This window comes from Perognathus longimembris, chromosome 1 (genome assembly GCF_023159225.1).
Source record: "Perognathus longimembris pacificus isolate PPM17 chromosome 1, ASM2315922v1, whole genome shotgun sequence".
Classification (NCBI taxonomy): Eukaryota; Metazoa; Chordata; class Mammalia; order Rodentia; family Heteromyidae; genus Perognathus; species Perognathus longimembris.
This window is the reverse complement of record NC_063161.1, coordinates 29,191,760-29,219,002: the sequence shown is the minus strand read 5'-3', so window position 1 is coordinate 29,219,002 and position 27,243 is coordinate 29,191,760. Positions and strand designations below refer to the sequence as shown.

Here is a 27,243-nt window from a genome sequence, read left to right as displayed (position 1 = left end):
TTTGTTCCTTTTTCAGGTTCACTATTTTTAAGTAGTTCGTTTTGTATGTTGCTATTATTACTTGAGCTTCTGTATCCAGTTTCAAGATTTTGTGGGGGTTGCGTGGGAGAATGCTGTAGATTGTCACGAGGCATTTTATAATTAACCTGAAGTTTGGGTGTACTGGGAAGAACATCTTGCTCTCAATACTTAAATATTTTTTTTAAGGATGACTAAAACTTGAAGATTGTGAACCTTATTTTATTTTCCTGTGTAAAGAGTAGTGTTTGGTCTCTGTGATTTACTGTTTGTAATTCTACTTCCGTTTTTCCTGTCTCCAAATTCTCACACATCTACCTCCTTTCAAGTACTCTTACATGGTTTCTTTTTTTCTTTACTTCCTCAATTTTACAGCAACTTTACTTTTAATTTTTAAATAAGGTAAAAGTATACCCAAGTTTACTTGATAATTCAGTTTCCCTCTCATAATCTTCTATATTTTGCTTTATTTTTCAGCACTTTCCTCCTCATAATTTCCATCTTTTGTGATATAGACTTTTAGAGTTGAATTCTTTACATTTTCTATAATGTATGATTAAAAAAATTTAAAAAATTGTTAAATTTACAAAGATATCCAAGGAAATGAAAGTAGACAAAAGTCAATAACTTGGAACTGGATTCCGAGTTCCAAGAATCCTTTCCTTCCTTCCTTCCTTCCTTCCTTCCTTCCTTTGTTCTTTCTTTCTTTCTCTCTCTTTCTTTCTCTCTCTTTCCTTCCTTCCTTCCTTCCTTCCTTCCTTCCTTCCTTCCTTCCTTCCTTCCTTCCTTCCTCCCTCCCTCCCTCCCTCCCTCCCTTCCTTTCTTTCTTTCTTCCTTCCTTCCTTCCTTTTTTTAAATTTTTTTAGTTGAGCTGGGAATATGGCTTAGTGGCAAGAGTGCTTGCCTCGCATACATGAAGCCTTAGGTTCGATTCCTCAGCACCATATATAGAAAACAGCCAGAAGTAGCGTTGTGGCTCAAGTGGCAGAGTGCTAGCCTTCAGCAAAAGGAAGCCAGGGACAGTGCTCAGACCATGAGTTCAAGGCCCTGGACTGGCAAAAATAAATAAATAAATAATTTTGGTCATGGAGCTTAAACTCTGGGCCTCGGTGCCACTGTCCCTGAACGTCTCAGCTCAAGGCTAGTGCTCTATCATGTGAGCCACAGCACCACTTCCGGTTTTTTGGTGTTCAATTGGACATAAGAATCTCACGGACTTTTCTGCCTGGACTGGCTTTGAACCTTTACCTTCAGATCTTCCCTGCTTGAGCAGGTAGGATTACAGGCGTGAGCCACCGACATTTTAGTAAGACTCTCCTTGAGTTATATTTTTTTTAATGCTATAGAAACCTATTATATTTTAAAAATTCTTAGGGTACAGAATAATGGTGCAGTTGGTATATTTGTTTGCTTTATCAGGATGTTTGAGGTCAGGAATAAATACACCAACAGTATGCTGCTAAGTCTTTCATTTCTTTTCATGTAGGTACTACATACATTCAATGCAAAAATACTACAACTACCATGTCTTCTTTCCCCTAACAAATATACTTTAAATTCTAAAATAAATAAATTCAGTATAATTCCTTAGTAATAAAAATAACTAATGCTCAGCAGCTTATCTATGCTCTCAAAACAATGGCAATGAAAGATGGATCAATTTTATCCATGAGGAACCACTCTAAGTCTAGTATATCAAGGAACTGCAGATAGATTTTTTTTATAAGATCTATTGTGTCAAAATTATTTTTTATTTCTATAAAGGAGTACAATTATTCATTCTCATAGTAAAAACATCAACACATTTTAAGGTGTAATCACACAAATGTTACCTCCAAATGATATAATGATATTCATAAGTTCCTATTTCCAATTCATCTATGCTTGCATTGATAATTTCACTTATGATTGAGCTCCTGATAACTGTGAGGCATTATATACTCTGCATTGTTCAGACATTGAATTCAATGACTATGTGGCATCTGCTACAGTAGCATCCAAGACTCCCCTAGAATGAGATGATTTCCCAACCCTTCTTGGCATCACATCCATGATCAATCCAGAACCACTTTCCTTATGTGAGGATGTGTACAGATAGCCTCTGAGTTCTTCATTGTGAATTTTCTAAGATGATCCACAAGCAATGATTTGTTTCAGGTTACTGTTTCTACAACCATATTGCAATCCATGTTACTGAGGCACAGTGTATTTTTTTTTTTTTTTTAGTTTATAGCTCGATGACTACTGCAGGACAACTAAGTGCTGTTACTCATATTACCATAAACATGAACAAAACAAATACAAAAAATTCTTGCAAGCTGGTAGTATTTGCTCTTTCTTAAAGTTACATGCAATAAAGTACTTTTTAGGAAAGTAAGATGCTTGACTCATTCTGAAACTTAGCTCCTAAGAGTACGATCTGAACTGGTGTGTAATAACTTAATGGGATTTCTTATCTGTTAGTTGGGTATGCAGCACACTGTGATGTCATCCACCAGGAGCTCTTTGCTCCTTGCCACATCTACATCAGCCCAGGGCTGTACTATCAGCTGTGTCGCCATGATGCATGCAAGTGTGGAAGCTCCTGTCTCTGCAATGCTCTTGCCCACTATGCCTACCTTTGTGGTCAGCGTGGTGTTCCCATTGATTTTCGAACTGAGATTTCATTCTGTGGTGAGTATGATGGCCAGATAAAGATCAGATAACAGATTGTTGTGTTTCTGAGTGCTGCTTTTATTTTTTAAATGGAAGGTCAGTTATTAAAAATCAATTAAATTGTTTTTAAAGGTACTGGGGTTTGAACTCTACAGTTTTTGCTTGTCATGTGTTTTTATAAACTCATTTGTTTATGTTGTCTATGGATGCTTTTGTGCTACAAGGGAGAAATGAGTAGTGTGGCAGAGTGTATGGCCTTCATGTTTGGAAATATTCTAAACCCTGGTTTAGTATTTCCCTTCAACTGAGGAGTTTTAAAAATTCCTTGTTAGGTAAGTACTCTGCCACTAGATATTTTCTAGAGGCATGTCTCCAGCTCTATTTGCTCAGATTATTTATTTTTCCTAATACTGGAACTTGTGCTTAGCTTTTCTGATCATGGCTGGTACTCTTCCATTTTAGCCACACCTTCACACTGACATTTTCCTAGTTAATGCAGATAAGTCTCACAGACTTCTCAGGCTGATTTGGGGCCACAATTCTCCTATCTCAGCATCCTGAGTAGCTGGGATTACAGGCAGGAACCACTGTCACCCAGCTTGTCCTGTTTGCTTTTGCTTTTTTTGTTTGTTTGTCTTAGGCAGGGTCTTGGTTTTTCATAAGGCCAGTCTGGAATGTGAGCCTTCTATTTTTGCTTTCTTCCACAGCGATGAAGACAAGTGCATATTAATATACCTGGATTTTTCTGTAGATGTAGGTTCTCTTAAATGTTTCTGCCCAGGCTGCTGTGTAACTACAATTTTCCTAATGTGATCATCTTGTGTAGATGGCATGACAAACATGCCCTATTGTGCCTAGCTATTGGCTGAGAAGGAGTCTTGTGAACTTTTTGTCTAGGTTGTCTTCAAAGTGAAGTCCTTCCAATCCACCTTTTAAGTAGCTAGAATTACAAGTGCAAGCCAGAAGTGTCTGGCAAGAGTTGCTTTTTTGAGTGTACAATTTAAGGTCTTACCAATGTCTCATGTTGTAAAGTATCAACTTTAGTTTTTCATTTCTACATGAGTTAAATGTAAGGTCCATAACTAATGAAATTCATCCCCCGGCATTCAAAGTTGTAGATTTTATCCTTCATCGTTTCTGGCATCTGACTTTTGTGTTTTTACAATATATATGTTTTATCTAGTATCCACTAAATGATCGTATAAGTGTATTTTTAGATTATTGTAAATTTTCTATTACAATCAGTCAGTTCTATCTAAAGAGAATCTTTAAAAATAAGTGTGATCAAGAAGAAAAAAATAAAACCTATAAATATGGGCCAATAAAGTAATATTTTCTCTTACTTATATTAGACAAAGTTTACTTATGTTTAAATAATGCTACAAAGGTGACAATGACAGTATAATGATGAATAGATGCATTATAGATAGTAAGAACAGGAAGTTCATTCAGATATATGAAAGACCTCTCATACTAAAAACAATAACATGTTCCAAACGTTATGGAATGTTACGCTTAAATATATCCAAATGGAAATGTATTCTTCTACTATACTTTGGTTGAGGCCAAGAAATCACTTATTTCTTTCTCTCTTTAACTGTCTTTTAATGCATTGTGTGGCCTCTGCTTAGCATTGTCAGGTAGCTTTTGTTTCATGCTTCCCCTGGGCCTCTACTGCAGCAGGTAATGGTTCTGTGATATGTGCGATTCTGTCTCAGTGACCCTCCTTTGTCCTCAGCTGTGGTGTGCCAGCAGGGCATGCTGTACCATCACTGTTCCTCATTTTGCCTCCGGTCCTGCACCTCTCTCTCCTCCCCGGAGCAGTGCAACGATGACTGTGCTGAAGGCTGCAACTGTCCTGAAGGAAAATTCTATGAAGACACGCTGAACTTCTGTGTGCCTATGTAAGTCACCAAAATGAGGGCAGCATCCAATTTTACCTGTTTCACTTCTATTTCAAATGGGCTTTCATACTTTTCCTTTAATATTTCTTTATGCTTTCCCTGTTTTGTTTGTAGGTGCCTCTGTGCTGTGTAAATTCACAAATAGCTGCAGAAAGAGCTAAGGACTCTAATAGTTAATGCTGACATTTATTGCTATCCCCCGCCCCCCAACCTTATATGTGTCAATAACGAAGCATGTACCTCACAGTCCTGTGGTGGGTGTTAGCAGGATTGTGATGTATATCGACATTCAGAAATTTCCCACTTCTCACAAAGGGTGGACACTCCCTTACACATAGGGCGAAAGGATGACTTTCTCTTGTGGGATGTATTTTAGAAAATAAAATCTTAAGTACCCAAGATTTGCATCCATGTGGTTCCTGTCATTTGTATTACAAGAGTGCCTGGTGTCTCAGAGAACAGTGTCAGTTTTAGAACATGTTTCATATGGACACAAAGCATGGGTTCTGCCTGGATTTCAGTGGCTCTCTCTCTCTCTCTTTTTAATTTCCTTGTAGATATCACTGCCGGTGTCATTACAGGGGCAGCATCTATCAGCCTGGGGAGCTCATCCCAACACCTTCAGGTTTATGGTAGGTTTGAAGAAGCACATTAAATGCATGCTTACATTAGAATGCGGGATGGAGAATGCCTGTGTCTTGCATTCTTTACTGAAAACAAGAAATCTGAATTGAAGTGCCTTGCAGAGAAGACAAAGGCTTTTACTTCATTTTGGCTCTTTGATAGAAAGAAGGGGTGAGATGGCTGTTCAAATATTGTATATTTCAGAGGGCTTTGGTTGAATGGTTCATTGGCTGGCTCAGAAATCAACAAAACAACCCACAACACACTCCAAAACAGATTTGAACAATGTCACACATTTGAATCAGTGTTTCTCTTCCCCATGGATATCAGCCTAGAATAACACTTATTCATAAGGGAGTCGTCATTCCAGTTGTAACCTGTCTGTTAAAAATACAGGCATGTCTGTGCATCAGCACACAATTTCCTAACCTCCTTTTTTTAGTTGTGTCATTGGTGTCCTCAGATAACAAGAGAATATAGATAATAGTGATGAACACAATGATATCTAGCTATTATTGTTCAGTTTCTATAGTCCTGGCACAATTCTGAGTGTTTTAATTAGTTATTAAAGCACCTCCATAAATCAAAGAAGTTGGCATCATTACTTTGTTGCAATGTGTAAGCAAGAAAAATGAGGCAAGTAGCCAAACAATTTGATAATAAAGCTGCAATGTATTCCCAGGCACCCAGGCTCTGGAGTGCTTGCTATATTATGGATCTTACTCTGCTACTCTACTCACTGTTTATTCACAGTGGAATATGATTTACATTCAATTTACCTTATCCCATCTTGATTAAGAATGCAAAGACAAGCAGCTTTTTTTATTTCACTTTCTATACATAGTAGACATCAGTAATTTTTCTTCACATACCACTGCTTTATCAATGTCTCTTTTCCTTGGAAGTTTCTAATATGTCTTAGTTCAATTTGTGATGGTGTAGAAAAATACCTAAAGTTGAGTATCTTACATAGTTTATGTAGTTCAAACTTATTGAGAGTTAGGGATGTCCAGTGACATGGCACCTATAAGAGCTTCTGGCGAGGACCTCATGGGAGACAGACTCCCATGATGCCATGATGAGAGAGAAAGAGAAAGAGAGAAAGAGAGAGAGAGAGAGAGAGAGAGAGGAGTGGGAGATAGAAGAGAAAGAAGAGAGAGATGAGAAGGAGAGGAGAGGAGAAGGGAGGAGAGAAGAGAAGAGAAGAGAAAAGGGAAGGGAAGGGAAGGGAAGGGAAGGGAAGGGAAGGGAAGGGAAGGGAAGGGAAGGGAAGGGAAGAAGGGAAGGGCAGGGCAGGGCAGGGCAGGGCAGGGCAGGGCAGGGAAGGGCAGGGAAGGGAAGGGAAGCAAAGGGAAGGGAAGGGAAGGGAAGGGAAGGGAAGAGAAGGGAGAGAACCAAGAAAGCCATTCTGGAGTAAACAATCCAATTTGGAAAGTAAAACCAACAATCTTACTCTCGGGCGATGCATGGAAGACCTAGTACCTTCTGCTTGACTTCATCTCTTAAAAGGTTCCACTTTTTAGCACTACCATATTAGAGACCAAACCTCAACATGAATTTTAGTAGGAACAAACCAATTCCAGACCCCTGCTTATCTGGTCTTCTAGTCTTGCTCTATTTCCATCTTGCCAAAATGTTGAGTTTAGGGGCTGGGGATATAGCCTAGTGGCAAGAGTGCCTGCCTCGGTATACCCGAGGCCCTAGGTTTGATTCCCCAGCACCACATATACAGAAAACGGCCAGAAGCGGCGCTGTGGCTCAAGTGGCAGAGTGCTATCCTTGAGCGGGAAGAAGCCAGGGACAGTGCTTAAGCCCTGAGTCCAAGGCCCAGGACTGGCCAAAAAAAAAAAAAAAAAAAAAAAGGTTGAGTTTAATGTAATTGAATTCATATTCATGCCAAGTTAGCAAAAACAAACTCCACCCCTCTTCAGTTTGAAAAATAAAAATTCAATTAGCACATTAACCTCATTTGTATGTCTTTCAAAATGCCTCTCTCTCTGAAGTGGTACATCAAGGACCTGGATGTATGGCCTGAGAGCTTTTTATTTCAACTCCGTTATGTCATTTTTAGTGTGAGTTAACCACACCTCCAATTGTCATTCTACTGTTAATTGATGCATATGCACACTTTCCATGTGGTTCAGCTCTTTATATATTAGTCAGTATCTTCAACTTGGTTCAGATCTGGAGCATATGATCTGCTGCAAACCTGTAGGAAATTTTCCTTCAAGAATGTTATTCAAGGAGTCATGTCATACTATCACCTTCCAGTTAATTATCTTGTAATGTATTTTATCTCTGATGCAAAAACTATGATCTTAGAATCCTGATTGGAAGGAAGAATGTGAATCCACTATATCTTCAATGCTGCTACCAAGATGGGCTTCCTAAAATCCAAACCAACCTGCTGACTTTTCTGTATTCAGTGTTGCTTAGTAGGATCTGGACCTTGCTTCCTTGACCATTTTTATCTCCTGGCAATTTTTTCCATTGAGTACTACTTTGCTCCTTTCTCATTTATTTGTTTCACTAAGTGTTAGAGTCATCCTCCTTTAAGCCAATCATGGCCACCTTTATTGTTCAATTTTTTTCAAGGTCTTCTACCACTGATTCAGTTGGCATCAGATTTTGAATGTATTTCTGGGTTGTATATGTCATACTGTATAAATTGTTAATTATATGCCTTGCTTTCCAAGAAGGATGTAAGCACCTGAATAAAGGCTATGAGTTTTGATATTTGTGTCCTCATGCCTTTCTCACAATGCCTTATATGTAGGTGTTTGACAAAATATGTGAAATTCGAAATCATTGCCTTCAAATTAGATCTAAGGTGATAACTTATTTCTAAAAAGTATTCACAATAAAAAAGATAAGGTATATATATATTCACATTAGATTGTTTTTGAAACACAGATAAATTGAAGGTTTAGGTTAATAAACTATTCTGTACTTCTAGCCAGTGTTCCAATGGGACTGTGAAATGTGATGAGCCAGCTACGCCCTCTGTTGGTGAGTTCATTTTCCTGCTGGAGAATAGAGCTTTCCTGTGCTTCCACTTTTCTCTCATCCATCTTAATCCTCCTTGCCAAAGTGTGTGGGTATACGCCCTGGAATGTTTCTTAACATAGTGCTCCTTCCAATTATTTCTTACATTGAGAATTAGAGTATTTTTAGAGCACTGTGATGTGAGCATATAAAACTACTTAGGAACAGAGCTGAGTAGCTCAGGAATGCTGCTTGTATGCTGCCTGTTTATAAGGACCATCTCATGTGCTCTGGCACATGAGTTCTAGGTCAGAAATTGAGAAAAATCTTCTGTAGATTAGTGCCTTTCAGATTTTAAGGTGTATACAATCAGCCAGGATATTATAAAGTATATATTTTGACTCAATAGGTCGAGCATTTCTATCAGTGACCAAGATTCTGTTAGTGTTGTTGGTTTCTGGGATACATGAGGAGTAGCAAGATTTTGGGACTAGTCAATTGAAAATGGCATATAAAAGATCTCTATTGTTATCCCTCCTTAGAATATCATTTTACCATGAAATATCTTTCATGAAGATTTTATGTGTCAGGGGAGCTTACACTATTAACTTCAATAATATACAGATTCTTTGCCAATAATTTGCCAATAATTACTCAATAATTACACATTCTTGTGTGTGTGTGGAAAGTTAGGCTGATAAAAGTAATTATAAGTGCTTGCTTTGTGAATGTACTTGGATGACCATGTATATATTATTATAAGTGAGCTTTGCATTCTATGCCCTAGATTTACTTTTTGAAGACTCAGGCTAGTTTAGTCTTCTTGACAGGTTCTGTTCCAGAATCATGCTCACTTAATAGTTATGGGGCATGCTTGCTCTTCCTATTTACTTCAGGATGATTCACCACTAAAGAAGGGGAGCCAAGATAGGCTCCTTTCTCACAGGGATGCCTTAAGATTTGCTCCCTTTGTCTCCCCCCTCCCCCCCACCTAAAGACCTAATCGGATTCTTGAGATTCTGCAAGCTTTCATGAACATTAGGAATCTCTTATTCTGTTTATGGTTATGTGATGGCTATACTCCTACAGTACATTGAAGATTGATGAATATAATGACTCAGAGGTGAAGCAAATTCAAGTAGTATCATGTGCTCACTACAGCTTTGTAAAAGTATAAATATATGCCTATATTTTCGCTGACAAACTTCATAGTATTCATTAGAACTAATCAAAATACTCTATTCACTGACTGCAGAAAACTGTATGCTACGTGTTATTTCCTTACAAAAAAACTGGTAAGGTTTTCAAATTCAAAATAGTTTTCAGAGGCATTGATGACTGAAAGAATCTGGCTAGGGAACGTGTGTTTGCTCATCTCCTAAAAGCCACATAACAACAGTAGTATTGTCTGATCATAATGGATGAAATGCCCCATGTGAGTTTTGTTTGGATGAAAGATATATGTCCATATGATTATTTGTGCTTTGAATGAATGTGAAGTTAAGGACATTTCATCTGTGCTTTATCTCTGAAGCTCATGCCTGTCCAGAAGGAAAGGAATATTTTGACTGCAGGTTTCCTGACCCTGCATTGCCAGCTGGTGGCATAAATTGTGAGACTACATGTGCAAACCTGGCTATGAACTTCACTTGTGCCCCATCCTCACCTTGTATTAGTGGCTGTGTTTGTGCAGCAGGGTAAGTTTCTCTCTCTGTGTCTCTCTCTCTCTGTCTCTGTTTCTCTCTCTCTCTCTGTTTCTCTCTCTGTTTTGTTTCCTAAAGTATGTGATGCAATTCTTTATTTTTGTTTCATAATGAATATTTACTTACTGATTGAATCTTGCTAAGTACTACTACCTTTATGATTATATTGAAATATAGCTAACCTTGTTTTAGAGGCCTCTGACTGATTTTGAAATAATTTTATTAACAGAATCTTGTTATAAAGTTATATGAATATATATATATATATATATATATATATATATAAAGTTACGTGAGGCAATGTAAATTTACTTTGTCTTCCATCTGACTGTCTCTGGCTCTTTTTTGGGACAATAGCCTAGTATCACATGCTTCGGATAGTGATCCTGATAGTGCCACAAGTTCATATACCATTGAAGGACCCATAAGGACCATAGTTTAGAGCTTACTGTCAACTGAAGAAATGGAAAATAGTATTATGGAAAGAGTCAGATATAAACGATTTCAAATATTGGTCCTTCTTATTAGATAAAGTGCCTCAAGGCAAGTACCCATTTGGAGAATCAAAGACCCTTTTTAAGAATAAGCTTCATGAGATTTGCTTCTTGAATGGTTGACTAGAAGTGGTATGTGCTTAGTAAGAGTTTATGATATACCTCATTGACCAAACCTACTTGAAGTAGTTCATGTACAGTGATTTACAGCTTTTCTCTTCTATGTTTTCTGTTAGTTATGAAAAAAAGGAATCTCCTCATGCATCACATAATCACTTAGAACTACTACTTTGACCAACGTAAATAGGGCCTGTGGTTCATTTAAAATTTTTTTGAACAACCAGTGTTTGGGGCATGGTGTTAAGACACAGGATCCTGGAGATACTAATATATAAATTATATAGGAAGCAAGAACTTTATTTACCTTAGATATTGTCATTTGGCAAAAATGAGTAAGTGCTATGTTTAAGATGGTTTAAACAGTGTCTGGGCCATAGAAAATAGTCAAAAATATTACTTTTTGTTATAGGTGTCTTTACAACTAGAGTAACATATTTAACCAAGCTAAGTCCTTAGTTTATTATCATAATCTGCCAATAATAGTATAAATTACTAAATTATAGGGAGCTGATTAACTCTACGGTTGAGGCTTAAATTAGGAGAAGGGTTTCTAGAATGGAGATGCAAAGCTTAGGAGTGACAAAAAATTTGAGCAAGTTGAGAGGAGAATGTACAGTATCTAAGGCTTTATTGGTCTGAAAGAAAGCAATCTATTGAGATAATGCCTCATTCAGATACCTAAGTACCTTTATTCACTGTTACTTAGCCATCAACATAATTCAGTAATCATGGTTCTCCTAAGCAGAATTTCAGGGGAAAGCATATTTCTGAGTAAAGAAGCACAGTGCCATGGAAGAAGAAATACAAGAGGGAAAGTCAATCACTAAAAAAAAGTAGTTACTTTTACTTGAGAAAAGAAGCAAGAATTCAAGATTCAAGACTTTGATACTAATGACATTATTATTTTTTTCTATGTGGTGTTGGGGCTTGAACTCAGGGCTCATAGAGGCTAAGCAAGTGCTCTATTGCTGAGATACATCCCTGAACCTATGTTATTTTCTGTAATATAAAACTATAGCATTTTAAAACAAATGCAGAAAAGTTGTACATTTTATATATTTTAGTAGTTATCCATTTTATTTTGTGACAATTATTTTACTAATTTTTATTATTTTAAAATACTTATTTCATAATGAATATTTAGAAAATTATTTTAAAATATAGTGTGTTTATTGTTCTATTATATTACATATTTAAAGCACATTTGTAATATACAGTTATTATATTTACTCTAGTACTTATTTACTATAATTAAATTATTCATAAAAGATATGATGGGAAGAGAATTTTGAGAATATTTGAAAAGTTACTATTGTACTATATAAATGTCTTTATTCAATTTCATATTAACATATTTTGATAACACATCAAAATTAATTCACTGACAATGAATTTAATTTCATATTAATGTTACATTTTTATGGTAAATTTCTATGCTTTAATCTTTGTACTCATAGATATATTTAGGCACTTTTTTTTTGTCTTTTCTTTTTTGGTACTGGGGATTGAACCCAGGATGTGGCACTTACTAGGCAAGCGCTTTGCCACTGAGCTACATCCCAGCCCTATTTAGGTACTTTTTCATGGTGTAAAGTAACATTAAGTGAAACTAATTTTCAAAATAATGCATTAGTAAAAAAGAGATATGTTTGTTTTGTTTTTAACACATCTGGAGAAAACTCATTATTTTACCTATAAAGAAAGAATTTTAACTAGTTAACTCTTTTAACTATTTAACAGAAAGAATCTGTCGACTGCCCTGTATATCATGTAACAGAAAATGTTATCTATTTCACAATTGACTATTCTATCAAGAAATTATTACATACCCTAGCTATTAATGAATGCAATGACTTTCCTTCCTATCTAATGTTTTCTTCATAATAGCTCACATTATTAGAAACATGGGCTTCTATTTTTTAATTGTACTATATGATTATCAAAAGGTAAAAATAATCACATTTGGTCATTTGCCTAGAATTTATTATTATTTTTAATTTTATTTTTATTATCTTTAGATATACCAAAGGGCTTACAATTCACCATGTATAGAGTACAATGTATCTTGATGAATATCATCCCTTTGTTGTTCTTTCTCATTCCTTCCAACCCCACCTATCAACCTCAATTCATTGCATACTATAAGGTCGTGGGGAGAATGCTGCTGGAATTTACTTTATGCTGTGATTTGCAAGGAGTGTGTAAAAATGTGAAAGATTATTTAAACTCTGGTCAGATAGACTCTATTTTAGCTGTTGTAAATATGAAAATGTAGAAGACTGTGGAAAATGCCAAGATTATTGTTTGTTTGTTTTTTTTTTAAATGCGAACTAGCAGTTTTTACTAATCACGTTTTCCTTTTTCATTTGGAAGAATGGCAGAGCACAAAGGGAAGTGCTATGTTCCTGAAAGCTGCCCATGCATCTGGAAAGATTGGGAATACCTCTCTGGAGAAGTCATTGCTACACCATGTTACACTTGGTAATGAGATCCATTTACTTCTCAACTCTTCTGAGCAACTGCATTCATTTCAGTTACCTAGCTGAATTTACTTCATGTCAATGTAGGAGTGAGTGAGGAGAATTTTAAAGCAGGAAAAAGAAAAAACAAAACCAGGCAATCTGAGTAAGCAGGATTTTAAAGGCTTCAGGAGTTAATGGAGAGCTACTGCTGCTTTTGTGCATACTTTTTGAGCCAAGAAGAAAAGTGTGAAATAGAACTGTTACATAGAATTTAAAAGGAAAAAATATCTCAAGTTTAAAAGAAGAGGCTAAATGTTTTAAAGAAAAGAAGTGACACCCCTCCCCAAACCCCCACAATAACAAATATAATTCCATAAAATATGTACAACATTTCTGAAATCATAAGCTAGATATTGAGTTAACTTTAACATTGGAGACTATATTCTTTGTTGGCTACTACCAGACCTAGATGGTCAATTTTCATTCCATCATCTCTTTTCTATGTGACTGAGAAAATAGGCTTAATTTTAATGACTTATTGTATTTAAATGAAACGTAAGCTTATGCCTAACTTAAAATTTAATAGATTTATCCAAATAAACTGGCACAATTTCTAAGGATCATTTGCGGAGTAAATGCTCTTTTCTGTTTCCCTTTCTCTATCTTCCTCTCTCCCTCTCTCTGACTCTCTGTCTTTCTTTCTGTCTCTGCAGTAGTTGGTTTTGATCTCAAGGCCTCACACTTGTTAGACAAGCCCTCTATTCTTGACCTGTATTTCCAGCACAAGTGAATATTATATACTACAAGCTGAACATTATTTTATGCCTCTTGAAAATCACAATAGCAGGTTTCTTGGTAAAGTACATCATGTTATCTCTTTTTATAAAATAGTGTTTGTCGTCGAGGAATGTTCAACTGTACATATTACCCATGTCCAGCAGTATGTACAATATATGGAGATAGACATTATCATTCTTTCGATGGACTGGAATATGACTACATCAGTGACTGTCAGGTGTTTTTGCTTAAGGTAGATAACATTTACTTATTTCTTCTTGAACTTGCATAAAGGTAATATAAAAATGGCATGCTGATATCTAGTATAACAAATTCATAGATCATTAACAAAACATATGTAAGTCACAGTAGTTTAAAGCTAGTATATTGCTTTTATCAAATAAACAAAAATAGTAAAATTTGTAGCTTTCTAAACTTAAGCACTTAAACTTATATTTTAAGCCATCACATTTCTTTGTTAACACTGGTAATGAGTTTAGCAGTCAAATAATCATAGAAGATGGCATGCAGCTTCCTATTGGTTGTGTGTGTGTGTGTGTGTGTGTGTGTGTGCATGCGTGTGCCTGTATGTATGTATGTGTGTGTTGTTTTGATTATTTTTGGAGCATAAGACAGGCACAGTAATGAACATATATATTCTGTGAGTTTTAGAAAAAACATTTGAAATTGGGTTTTCTCAGCTCTTGTGAATTTAAAAATAAGGAGAAATATTTAATAAAATATTTAATAAATGAATAACCTTCATTTTCAAGAATGTCTCAGATTGATTTTGTATCAAATTCTCATTTTCATTTTGGTATCCTCATCATACTTTGTTACCTGTTTTGGATTGTTGCTCTTTTCCTCTTGCATAAGGGAGATGACTCTAGAGTTAGTTCCTTTAGGGCAAAGATCATCTTAGTCATCCTTGTTTCACAAGAGGGGAACACCCTGATGGGAACACTACATGATTCATTAAACGTTGACAGAGATCTTGGCTCTCTGCCCTTCTTTCCTAATGTTTGATGTCTTCACCCACTCTTATGATCTTAGCTACACCTACAGACAAGTAACTCCCAAATCAATATGTACACCTCTGACCCGTCACTTTAAGGCTGTCTTTCCAGCTCTATTCCTCCCTACAAAAAATTGTTTCATTCCATTAATATTTCTAGTACTCGTATTGTTCTTGTGTCATTTCTCATTAAGAACCACAATGACTGTGATTAACATTGTGCTAACCACATAGTCTTTGTGTTTTTTTGTTGGTTTTTTTTTGAGAAAACAAATGTTTATTGTTCTAAGGCAATTCCTTTGGGGCATATATAACTAAAATACTGCATAATGGGAGTGATGGTGATTTCCCTTACATTTCTTTTTTTTCTGAATATTTATTGACAAAGTGATGTACAGAGGGGATACAGTTTCATATATAAGGCAGTGGGTACATTTCTTTTTTTTTGTGGTTATGATTCTGAGTTTTTTTAATATATATATTTTTTATTATCAAACTGAATTACCGAGAGGTTACAGTTTCATACATTAGGCATTGGATACATTTCTTGTACTGTTTGTTACCTCGTCCCTCATGTGGTCTGTTTCATATAAAAATCCTCTGCCAGTTTTTCTGAGGTCTCTTATAAGCTTCCTTCTCCTCTGTCTTTTTTTCAGGGTATTATCTGTATCTGAGGTCCTTTGCTCTCTCAAAGAAAAGTTTCTAGCTCACATTGATCTGTCCTGTTCTCATATCTTACTGGATTTGTAGCTATTTTGTCAAAATTAAATAGGTAATTATATTCCAATTATATGTACAGAGGCAAAAAATTAAACTCAGTGATTTTTTAAACTGAGCCACTAATATTTATGAAAAATCCACTCTATGAAGTATATAAGATAACACCTCTTAGTTTTTGTATCAGTGCACATTACCTTGGGATGCTTTTAAAATATGGGTTATCTCTATAGGAACCCAGAAGGGATTTGTGACTACTTAATGCATCAATTGCTTTATTTATGTCTATGAACCATATTTTGTCTAGTAGGTATGGAATGAACTTGAAACAACATCAAAAATTGATTTTTATTATTTTTGAAATTTACTTTAAAATCATATTAATGAAAAGGGATATTCTTGACAATAGTATCAGTATCATAAAATATTGTACAATATATGTACTTTTATGGCATCATTCCAGTTACCATTGAAAAAATTCTGCTAAACTATTTTTACTTCATATATGGAAAATACATTTACAGCTGCCTACCTATATAGCATTTAAAATCTTATCCATGTTTCATTATCTGTGCAAACATTTTATCATCTGTTCAAATATTTTAATTCATGACTTATTATTTAATAAACAGCTTACACCTAGTAAGTATAAACTATGCAAATAAAGATATTTATTACTTATATTTTGTGAGGACAGGTTTATCCAAGAAAAGTTTAAATTTCAATGGCATGGATCATGTTTTAACTTATTTTTCCCTCACTTTCCCTCCCCAATTCATTATGGAGAATGGTGGGAGTCTGATGAAGTCAGTCACTACTCTCTGCCTTATCTTTTCCTAACCATGTAGTTTTATTTGTAGGAGGCATCATATTTCCTGCAATACTTCCACACACAGATTGTACAAAAACATTTAGAATATTTGTTTCAACTCTTACTGGGACAAGAAGAAAGTATATTCTTGTATTGGATACTGAATGATTATAGCAGTATCTCCTTAATAGTTCAACAACGTAACACGATGCCAGCCCTTTTCACAGGCAAGAGCTATTATGGTTTAGCATTTAGCATTTACAATCTGATTTCCTAAATTCACTTTAATTTGCTGCCATATTCTTATGTTAAGATAATTATATACCAATTTCAGTTTTTGATAAGGTTGCTTGCCTGTATATGAGAAGATGCACTAGAAGGAACTTTTCCAATTTTTTAGTAGCAATTAAGTTTGGATCACTATTTTAATACTAATTTGAAGATTAGTTCACTTAATAAGAATTAAACATGAGTAGTATTAAAAGTCTAAAATGAGTTTGGTGTGTGGTGTGATGGTTCACACCTATAATCCAAGCACTTGGGAAGCTGAGGTAGAAAGATATCAAATTCCAGGCTATTTTGGACTATGAAAAGAGACTCTAGTTTAGAAAAAAAAAGTCTAAACTAAGTTTTTAAATAATACATACCTTTTTATGACAATGGAAAAATCTTCTTTTATTTTCTTACATTTTGCAAAAGGAACACTTTGCAAAGAATAGATTTCATAACAAACCTGTTCTGAATTTAATTTGGTAAACTGGATAAATGAAAACAATTAATACTAAATGGCCATTATATGACCTAATTTCTTATTACAGTGCCTTGAAAATTTTAATAAAATGAACAGAATGAACATGGCCCCCCCCTAAATATATGAGGACAAACTCACTGAAGATACATGATAAGCTACAAAACAAAAAGTCAAAAAAAGTCACAAAAAGTGTTTGGGTTTAGGAAGGCCCTGAGCATGGTCCTCAGCTCTGCAAAACAAACCAAAACTAAAACTAAAAAACAAAATGAAAAATTCACCTCAGTCATTTGTCTATTATGTAATAGGATTACTGTATAACAAAGATATATTAGTAATTGATCAATTCAGTCCAACTTACATGGTCTAGATATATGATTATGCCAGAACCAATTTATCAGCGCTTTAACTTTTTCCTGCCTCAGTTTTCTTTGCTATACTTAATCTGCTAAGAAAGTTCCCATGAAAGAAGTCTGCTTCTTCTGAGAGAGTCAGTATTTCCTTTGAGGACATAGGATGGCTGCCAGCATCATTCATTTATTTCCTGCGGTCACCTCTGTGAGCAGGGATTCAAGTGTCTCTTCCTTGTTGCTAGCTTTCTTTCCTCTTTTTCCTATTCTTGTTGATTACAAATTCCAGGTGGAGGAGAGTTCTATTTTCTACATTATTAAAAATCTCATATAAAAACATCATAAAAAGTCAACAACTACCTAGATGCAAAATCCAATTAAGTATTTCTTGTTTTTTTCCTTCTTCAAGTCTCCTTGATGCAGCTGCACTGATTTTGCACACACCCCACTCCCCGCCATGATCACACTGTCTACTTTGGTGCCACTTTACCTTAAGTTTCTTAAAACACCACGCCCCACAATTTCCATATTCCAATATGTGTTTCCTCTACAAAACTGTTGGTAGGTTGTGGTCTCTTAATTCCTTGAAGATATAGATTTTTTTTTTTTTTTTTACTTATTGATCCATAGGCTACCATGTCTGCAGAGGTTTTTAAAGGGATTGGGGTTGTCATGTGAGTAAGTACTGAGATTGACATTAACTACAATGATTAATATGCACCTTGCCAGGAACTGACAGTTCAAGTTTTGGTATCAGTAATAGGAAATGTCCTCTATCAAGGCTTTCAGAATAAAGAGAATAAAAGGTTTGAGAAGCTCATGTAACAAACTGATATTGACCATTTTCCTCTGGCTTTGTAATAATTACTCACTATGTTGCCTAGCAACCCTCTGGCATTATTTCCAAACCTAATATTAACTTGAAATAGATTAGAAATAGAAATTGTTGAAACACAACTCTCAGACATTTCTGTTGTTTCATATTTCTGTCAGCAAAACATGATAGTATAAGAAATACCATCTAACAGAATATTTCTTGACACTTTTAACTTAACATGAAAAATAGAGCTAACATTGAAGCACTTTGGTGAATAAGAATAGAAGTTTAATGGCAATAGAAGCTTTGCAGCATGCTTTTCTCATCCTTTAATACAATAACTCTTCTGAACAGGAAGAGCAAAACAAAATCTTTGAATTGTATGCTTTCTTTCTTCCTTGAAAGCCATTCATGAAAGTATAAAGCATGGTATTATTCTTTTGAGCTGCACAATGCTATAATCATCTTAATGGCTCTTATTATTCTACTTTTCAAAATTTCAGTAATGCTTTGTGAAAGAATTGTTTAAGAGGAAGCAAAACTGTTCAGCACCTACCAAGGAAAAATGAGTCACAGAGAGACATATTAATTCTTCTATCAACACCATTCATTGAAAACCTATCCTCTGGGCACTAGGCTGAATTAACTACTAATAAGTCAGGAAAAGCGTGGCTGAACTAGGAAACATATTGATCTAGTGTTCATATTCCAATGATGTGAGAAACTATATGTGAAGAATTTAGATGAAGGCCTGTCTGAATTCTAAGGATTTAATAGCCTTTAACACAATGAAAATATACTTTTCTCCATGTATCTCACAATGGAAAAACATCAGGAAATGGACACGGATCTTTGAAAATTGCACATTTGGTCCAAAGAGAAACATCACATTCCTTCCCTCTCTTTTGATGAAATATTAACCTTCCTCAAGTTAACGAAATGTCTTGTCGAGTGGTAGCTTCCAACTTTTGAGTAGAGAAAGATAATTTTGGACATAAGAGGGAAACTCATGGACATTCTTCCTAGAAAAGTTTTATATATATATATATATCTCCTTGTGTGTATATATATATACACACATACATATATATAATGACATCATTAATCTATTAATCATTCCACATTGTTTCTATGCACCCTAATGTTTTACAGATACATTGGCAGATTGTCATTTGATGATTAAAAATAAAATATACAAGTTCTTAACGCAACACTTTAAAATGACTTTTAGAAGTCTTCAGAATCTGAGTAACCATCTGTGAAATTGGGAGACAAAATTAAGAACTGGTTCTTTGGAGCACGTTCTAGTGGATAGAGAATGAAGTTGGGGGAGGACATCTAAACAGAGCTTAGATTTAGCCTGTGGGTGCTAAATAATGCCGTTTCAAAGTAGAGATTCCTTGTGGCCTGATGTTGGTTTTTCTCCTCAAACATTGCAAGATCACCTTTAATTTCTTCACCAGTGGTATAAAAACAATCCAAAAACAGATTAGAGTTTTGAATTCTGTCTCTGCACATAATTATGTAGGAAAAGTAGAATGATCAATTATCCTTCTTAACTTGGTTCCTGAATTGTAAAATCTCTTCAAAAACAAATATAAAAGTTAGCATAAGAATTAAATGTCCTTTCATATATCAGACTCTAATAAACACCTGTAAGGAATATTTGTATCTACTTCAGTTCTAACTTGAGTGAAAAATCAGCCTGTAAACTCTTTAAGTTGAAGGACAATATATGTTGATTTTACTGACAATAATTATTCTGACTACCTTCAGTGTCTGATTAACTTGCTGGTTATTTGTTGATAAAGAAAATGATGATAATAGATGATAAATGAGTTAAAAATGGGTAAAAAGCTTTGCTAGAACAAAATTTTAGTAGTGCTTTTAGAAGCAAGTGTTTAAATGTTGAGCAATTTTTTATAAATATTTTTGCATTATTAGATTAAGATAATTTTTATGTTGACTTTAGAAGTAGAATACTTTTCAATTCTACTATAACCCATTATAAATTTAGATCTTAAGATTGTTAATATAAATAAAAGTTATGTATACTGAATGTTTATATTAATAAAATGTCTTTGACATTTCAGAGTACAGATGATTCAGATATATCTGTGATTTCCCAGAATAAGAAGTGCTTTGACAATGACATTGTTTGTTCTAAAAGTGTTTTGATTTCGGTTGGGGACACTGAAATATACCTGAATGATACTCCTTATAAACAGGTTAGTGAATTATTTCTTTTAGGATCATTTTAGTTTGTCTTAAGGATACTAAAAATAGAATGAAATATTTCTCATATTTGTTCATTTCAGTTACAAGATTTAGATGTTTGTATCTTTGTCATTTGATGTAACTTTAATCACACATTACTCATCTGTTGTGTTTATACTCCACTTCTTCATATCCCCATTTTTTTCTTAATTTTCATGATCATCAATTGACACTAACTTCTTAGGCTGCTTCAGTACCTCCAAGCTGTATCTGACCTCCAGTCTTAGTCCAGCCCCTCTAATCCATCCTTACATACTGTAATTAGAGTGGTTTTCTTTATTTTAAAAATTTTATATTATCTTCAAGTAGTTGTACCAAAGGCTTTCACATCAACCTATCACTTTGTGAATACGCTGTGTCTTAATCAATGTCAACCCTTCCATCATTCTCCCCCATCTCTCTCAACTTCTAAAATGGGAACCCAGACTTGTGCTTCAAAATTTTCAGATGCCTTTTCATTGCTCTTACAATGTCAAAGCAGCTGGTTTTCACCTTCCTGTGTCATCTCTTATCTTGATTTCAAACTCACATTCCAGAACTCGGAGCTCCCCCCACTGCTTCCCCATTTACATCTTTTACCTTTAGTCCTTCTTGGAATATCATTGCTTCTACCAGGCTATGGCTTTCAATTTGACATATTCTAATGCACCATGTCTTCCCTTCTTCAGGAAGCCACTCCTTATGCCTTCAAGTACCCCATTACATCATGTACTAGTCCTTGGAGAAGTTACTTGTGTGATTGATTATCTCTGCTGATTATATTGGAACTGTGTAATAACTGGGATTATAACTTCCTTCATTAATTCTTGTATCCTTATAGCCCACGCAAATCTAAAAAAGAATGACTTTCATCCATTATTTCTTTCATTTGCAATATCTTCTGTATATCAAAACCTGTTCTAAGTATTGAGACTATTACTGTGAACCACACTTGTCTTTAACTTACACTTATGTGCACAATGTGTTCAGGTAATAAAGATGTGCATCATGGTGTACCATGGCAAGAGTCTACGAAGGCTATTATGGGAACTTCTGAGAATATCTAAAGCAAATTTGGGTGTTTAGGATGGTTGTTAAGAGCATAGATAGTAATTTTGGAGATAGTAATGACTTAATACCCTTATTCTATGACCTATTAGCTGTGTCATGCTAGATAAGTTTCATAAGTTCTTCAAACTGCAGCTTTCTTTCCCATCTGTACATTTTTGATGATTATCAAATCACAATCTTGAGCTCAAGTGTGGATTTTCATGATAATGAAATGTGAAATAACAGATTTCAAGAAACTGTTCTCTTCTCTTTTATCCTTCTTAATTCTGAAGGCTCAAAAGACATGCTCTGAATGAAACAATCTGAACTACATCCTAAAGGATAAGTAGGTACTGGCTAGATGGAGACAGAAAGTAGAATGATAGTAGAGAATGGTCATATTTAAGGAAGCACAGTTGGAACACAAAATTGGAGTGTAGGGATAAGTGCAAGTGGTTTGGTTTAAGCAGAGAATATGGGATAATAGGTGAAAGACAGATAAGAAATGAAGAGATTCAAGGAGGGATAGCTCAACTCTAACTTATGAGGGAGGGATCAAGAACAGTTTGTAAAGGGGCTCGTTCCGCACTATGGTAGTCTTTAAGTAACATAAGACATTCAAACTTCAAGAACTTTTGGAAATGGGAACCATAGTAGACAATTGACATCCATGGTTATTTCTCTTTCAGGAAAGTACTGCTGAGAGGAAAAAAAAAGACTTGAATTCATAGGATACATAGAGTGTAGCACTGTCATTCAAAAAAATTTTACCCAGTAAGCCGCTCCACTTCTTCTAAGGACAAAACAACACATCAAATATTTTCAACAAATCTAGATTTTCAGAATGACAGGGAATTCTGGTTAGAGATGTGAGACATTAGTGGGAGCCAAGAGGGCAAATGTAGAGAGTGAATACAGTTAAAGAAATTTATGTACATGTGTTAAAATAAAACAACAGGGCTTGCTGAACTCAGTTTAGAAGGTGGGAGAGAGGAAATTAAGGAGAGTGATGGAGGGAGTGACTCTAATCAAGGTCAGTTGTATACATACATACATACAATTTACTACAAGATATGTCAAGATGAAGCCCATTCATACAGCTAATAAATGCTAATAAAAATGTGAGAAGAAAAGAACCCTACTTACATTAAAAAAATTTAACATTTTACTTTATCACATTTGCTTTTTTTTTTTGGCAGCATTTGCTTTTGGATTCCTAATGTATTTTTACAAAATTAAGGCCAAAGGAGCACTTCACAGATCACAAAATGAATTAAAGACAATCAAGAACTAACAGAGAGATTTTCTTTATCAAATGAACTGCACAATGTACACACAGGAATTTATAACTTTTGTGTTTGAAAATTTATTTAATTTTTATCACACGTGATCAAAACTGTAAGGCAGGCTTACTATATATGATATGATAAATGGTCCCTTAAAAATAAATCTTTTTCAAGGCCTGAGAACACCATTTCTATAAGTTTGGCATGCAAATCTTCATTAAAACCATCTGCAGCTGGGTGCCAATAACTCATCCATGTAATCCTAGCTATTCAGGAGACTGAGCTCTTAAGATAATGGTTCAAAGACAGTTTGGGCAGGAAAGTCCAAGAGACTCTTACCTCCAATTAACCACCAGAAAATCAGGAGTGGTACTGTGGCTCAAGTGATAGAGCCTTGAGCTGAAGAGCACAGGGACAACACCCAGGCCCAGAGTTCAAGAACTCTGACCAACAAAATAAATAAGTAAATAAATCCATCTGCAATATTTTCATATGTGCGGCTTTCCACGTTCTGCTTCAGTAACTGCAATGGATATGGTTTCAATTAAATATTCTTTAATGTACCTCAAATTATCCTACTAACATTGGAAAACCACTTTTTGAAAACATAGCTTATATCTCAGGTAGAAACATTAAAAGCAACCAGGAAAGAACCATAACAGGAAATAACCAGAAAACAGAGCTTTTTCTGTCATGGTGACATCTTTTTGAAATAATTACAGGATTTTGTTCTAGCCATCAGCTGGACATTCATTTGTAAGTGAAAGCTGTCTTTATGACTACAGTGCTTATAAACCAAAAGAGAAAATGGTATATGCTCATATATATACAGTTTGACACATTCTTGAAGTGCTAATTACAGCTCTGTATAATTTTCAACTTCCAATTTTCACCCTATGTGGGTGTTGATAAATTGTCTTTAGATAGGATATAAACAATGAAGTTAGAGTAAGAAAAGTTGCAAAACTAATTTGGCCCTAAGAAATCCCCTACTAATAGATATTTATACAAGAATATACGTAAAATTCATAAGTAAAAATAATTACCATTTATTTATGGAAAATAAATGGTTTATCCAGGGAAAGGGGAAACTAAGTTCTTTGAATATAAATACACAGTCCTAATTCAACCACACATGAAAGAAATATATGTTCAGTTTATCCAAATTATACATGTTTTTATTATTCACATTTCTAACATAGCTTTCCAAATCACCACAGTTAGTTTAAATGCTATAATTCTCATATGAAGCAAAACTTTCTATTCTTGCTCATTTGGAGCAAAAGGACTATTTCTTACAGCAATGTTCCCGTCTAATCATTTGCATCTTTATAACTAATTTAAAACCAACCTCTAAGGAAAGACAATAATATCAAAGATGAGTTTAATTATTAGCTACTACTAAATGTAATGAAAAAAAAAAGGTTTTAAAATAGGTTTTCTGGCAAAGAGTACCTTTGTGGCAGATCAGGTTACACACATTGTAGGGCCAAAATGAAAAAAAAAAAGTGGGTTCACTTGTTATAGCAAAAACCTTTTTTTTACAAAGAAAACAACAACAAAACTTATTTGTTTCATGTTTTTTCTTGACCTGTCATAACATTTCTTTAAAAAAACACATTTAAATCTATGCTCTCTTGGGCACAGGGGTTCCTCCCAAGGAGAGTGCTGACCCACACAGCGCTGAGGGTTTTGCTTGAAGGCAATGGAGTCCATGGGCCCCACCTCCCCTTGCCGGGTCTCTGTACCATAGTCAATTAGAGTATGTAGTCCTTGGGCAGGGGCAGAGAAGCAGGCAGCTGAGGACCAGTCCTGGGAAATGGGGCCACAACTGGAAAAGGAAAGGCACATGAGTGGATACTCTGAGGCACTGGTATGTACGCTTTGTGCCGTTGGACTGTGCTTATCAAGCACCGATTCAGAGGAAAATTATTAGAATTTCAACATGGCAACTACTATAGAGCATTAAACGCTAAGGGCAGGACCCCTCACTGTACATGTATCTCTTCCACTGACTGGCTAAATGCCTACCAATCCAGTCCATTGCAGCAGTGAAATGAGAGATTTTTGAGGGCCATGAAGGAGGCCTTCCTGAGGAGGGAGCAACGTGGGATGGTGGGATGGAGTTGATATGAATAAGGAAATCAACTTTTCCGGGAGAAAAGACCTAGCAGGAAGAAAACCAAGAGGAACTGAAATGGCCTAAGGTTGAGGAAACAGGAAGTACAGAAAGAAAGGCAGTCTAGTTGGAGCCTAGTTAATACAGCAAAGTTTGAGTAGTAGAAGAATGTGAGGTTAGGTAGAAACAGTTGGCAATGCATGCAGGCGTATCTTCTTTACAATACAGTACTGTGTACCTAATTTAAATACAGCCGTGACACAAGAGACTGAAAGCTCCTTATGGATATAACTAGGTTTATTTCATTTGTACTTTGAAATATTTATTTAAAAGCCACTGCAGCAGAATATTCTCAAGCTATGTTTTTGTTATTACTTTGGGGAAAAAAGTGAGGAAAGAATTTCATATCTCCTCTGCATTTTTATTCTGCTTCTGGATAAATTAATTTTGCCTATTTTGACACAATCATGTACTTACAAAGCTATTATTTGGGTTAATTTCAAGGTCATAGTCAATATATTTACATTTGTGTGCATACCTTGCTTTCACATTCTCACTCTGAGAAATGAACTCTGAATTAGTTTCCCACAGTATTTCATCTTTAATGTCTCTCTACTTTTTCATATACATTATTTTCTTTAAATGTACATAGACATTGTTTTCTAGCATGCATATTATTTTCTTTAACTACACAAACCGTAGTCTGTCATTTCCCTTACACTTTATTAACCAAGGGTGGTTACTCTGTTATGGATGTAAAGGTATCAGACTATTAGGGGAACTTTTTCTTCATTATCATCCCCAGCTATTCCTTCCTATGTATAAGCTTACAGATCAATTCCCATCCTACCTTTGACAAGAGACTTTAATAATCCCTTTGAGGGTACTCATTTTCTCTCTCATTCCAGGCCATTCCCATGCTTTTTGTGTTCTCCATAACTGATACAAATTTTAATTTTGCACATTTGTCTATGTTGAGCTGTTCTACTAGTCTGCATCTGATTATCAGTCTTATGGATTTCCTATTTTATGTCTTTGGTCTTTCTGACAGAACGCAGAAAAGTCATGACCAAGAAAAATGCTAGTACATAGGTAGTTATTGGCAGATATGATTTATTTTATACATTCTGGCTAGAGAGCAGAATACCCTTATTTATTATTATTATTATTTTTAGAAGAAACGATCAGGTTTTTTTCTAGAAAATAAACCAACCTACCAGCTTTGGAAGGCTGGGTACTACATGGTGGTGTTCTTCCCCGAGGAAGACGTTACTGTTCTTTGGGATCAGAAGACAACTGTCCATATCAAAGTGGGACCACAATGGAAAGTAAGTCAACCTAATCTATGCAGGTGATGTATGAGATGAAACTACATTCATCTTTTGATGTTTGATAGAAATAAGAATGAAATATTTTCAGAGTTATTAACAAATCCCTGTGAAGAATGTTACAAAATAGAATCCAGTGCTCTGTGAATTCTGATTCTTTTTACTTTCACCTAACTATATTTTCCAAGGTCAGCACTTTTCTTCCTCTGTCCTTCGGCTTTGTTAGGTGATTTGATTGTAGTCCAATTAGATTTATTTGTTGCAATCAGTTTTCTGTATTTTGCTTAACATTCAGAATATTTCTTTAAGTTTGTTTTATAAGTATATATAAGCAAATATACTTATACAACATATATACTTATACTATATATTATATAGTTACACAATGTATATGTGTATATAGTAATGCCTGATTATACTTTCTCTGACTTATTCATATGATTAGTAGTATCAGTTCTAAAGTGTTTGTAACTGTGAATTAGTAAAAGATTTGGAGGTTGGCAAATAATCAAAGTTATAACCAAACAGGTAAGAAAATCAGTATTCTTCAACTTATTTCTCTTTGTAGATAATTGCTTTTATAGTTATTATCTGTATATTTTAATCTATCAAACTTTGTGGATATGAGTAAGTCTGTAAATGTTAAATACAAAATACTTCACAGTATTTATCTTTTACTTTAGAATAAACTGTCAGGATTGTGTGGAAACTTTGACAAATGTACTTCAAATGATATGACCACATCTAATAACTTGGAAGTACGAAATGCTCAGGTATTTGGAGATAGTTGGGCATTAGGACAGGTAAGTTTAAGTATATGTATTTTCAAATAAAACAATATTTTAATATACATAATAATATTAATAATAGAATACTTTCCTTGGATATTTTCTTTTTCTAATTTATTGTCAAGTGATATACAGAGAGGTTACAGTTTCATACGTAAGGCAGTGAGTACACTTCTTATCAAATTTGTTACCTCCTCCCTTATTTTTTTCCCATCT

General features: G+C 34.8%; 1 protein-coding gene across 2 annotated transcripts in view; it reads left to right on the top strand.

Annotated features, from left to right (window-relative positions):
- Otogl (otogelin like) overlaps positions 1 to 27,243 on the top strand; it is a 123,791-nt gene that overhangs the window by 40,071 nt on the left and 56,477 nt on the right. The window contains exons 19-28 of one of the 2 annotated variants that reach the window (XM_048359001.1): positions 2,482 to 2,691; positions 4,412 to 4,577; positions 5,135 to 5,209; positions 8,158 to 8,210; positions 9,721 to 9,883; positions 12,877 to 12,984; positions 13,857 to 13,995; positions 20,294 to 20,428; positions 26,090 to 26,239; positions 26,923 to 27,042. In XM_048359001.1, the coding sequence (XP_048214958.1) occupies positions 2,482 to 2,691; positions 4,412 to 4,577; positions 5,135 to 5,209; positions 8,158 to 8,210; positions 9,721 to 9,883; positions 12,877 to 12,984; positions 13,857 to 13,995; positions 20,294 to 20,428; positions 26,090 to 26,239; positions 26,923 to 27,042 (1,319 nt within the window). The remainder of the gene's footprint in view (positions 1 to 2,481; positions 2,692 to 4,411; positions 4,578 to 5,134; positions 5,210 to 8,157; positions 8,211 to 9,720; positions 9,884 to 12,876; positions 12,985 to 13,856; positions 13,996 to 20,293; positions 20,429 to 26,089; positions 26,240 to 26,922; positions 27,043 to 27,243) is intronic. The other variant, XM_048359009.1, reaches the window with a different exon arrangement.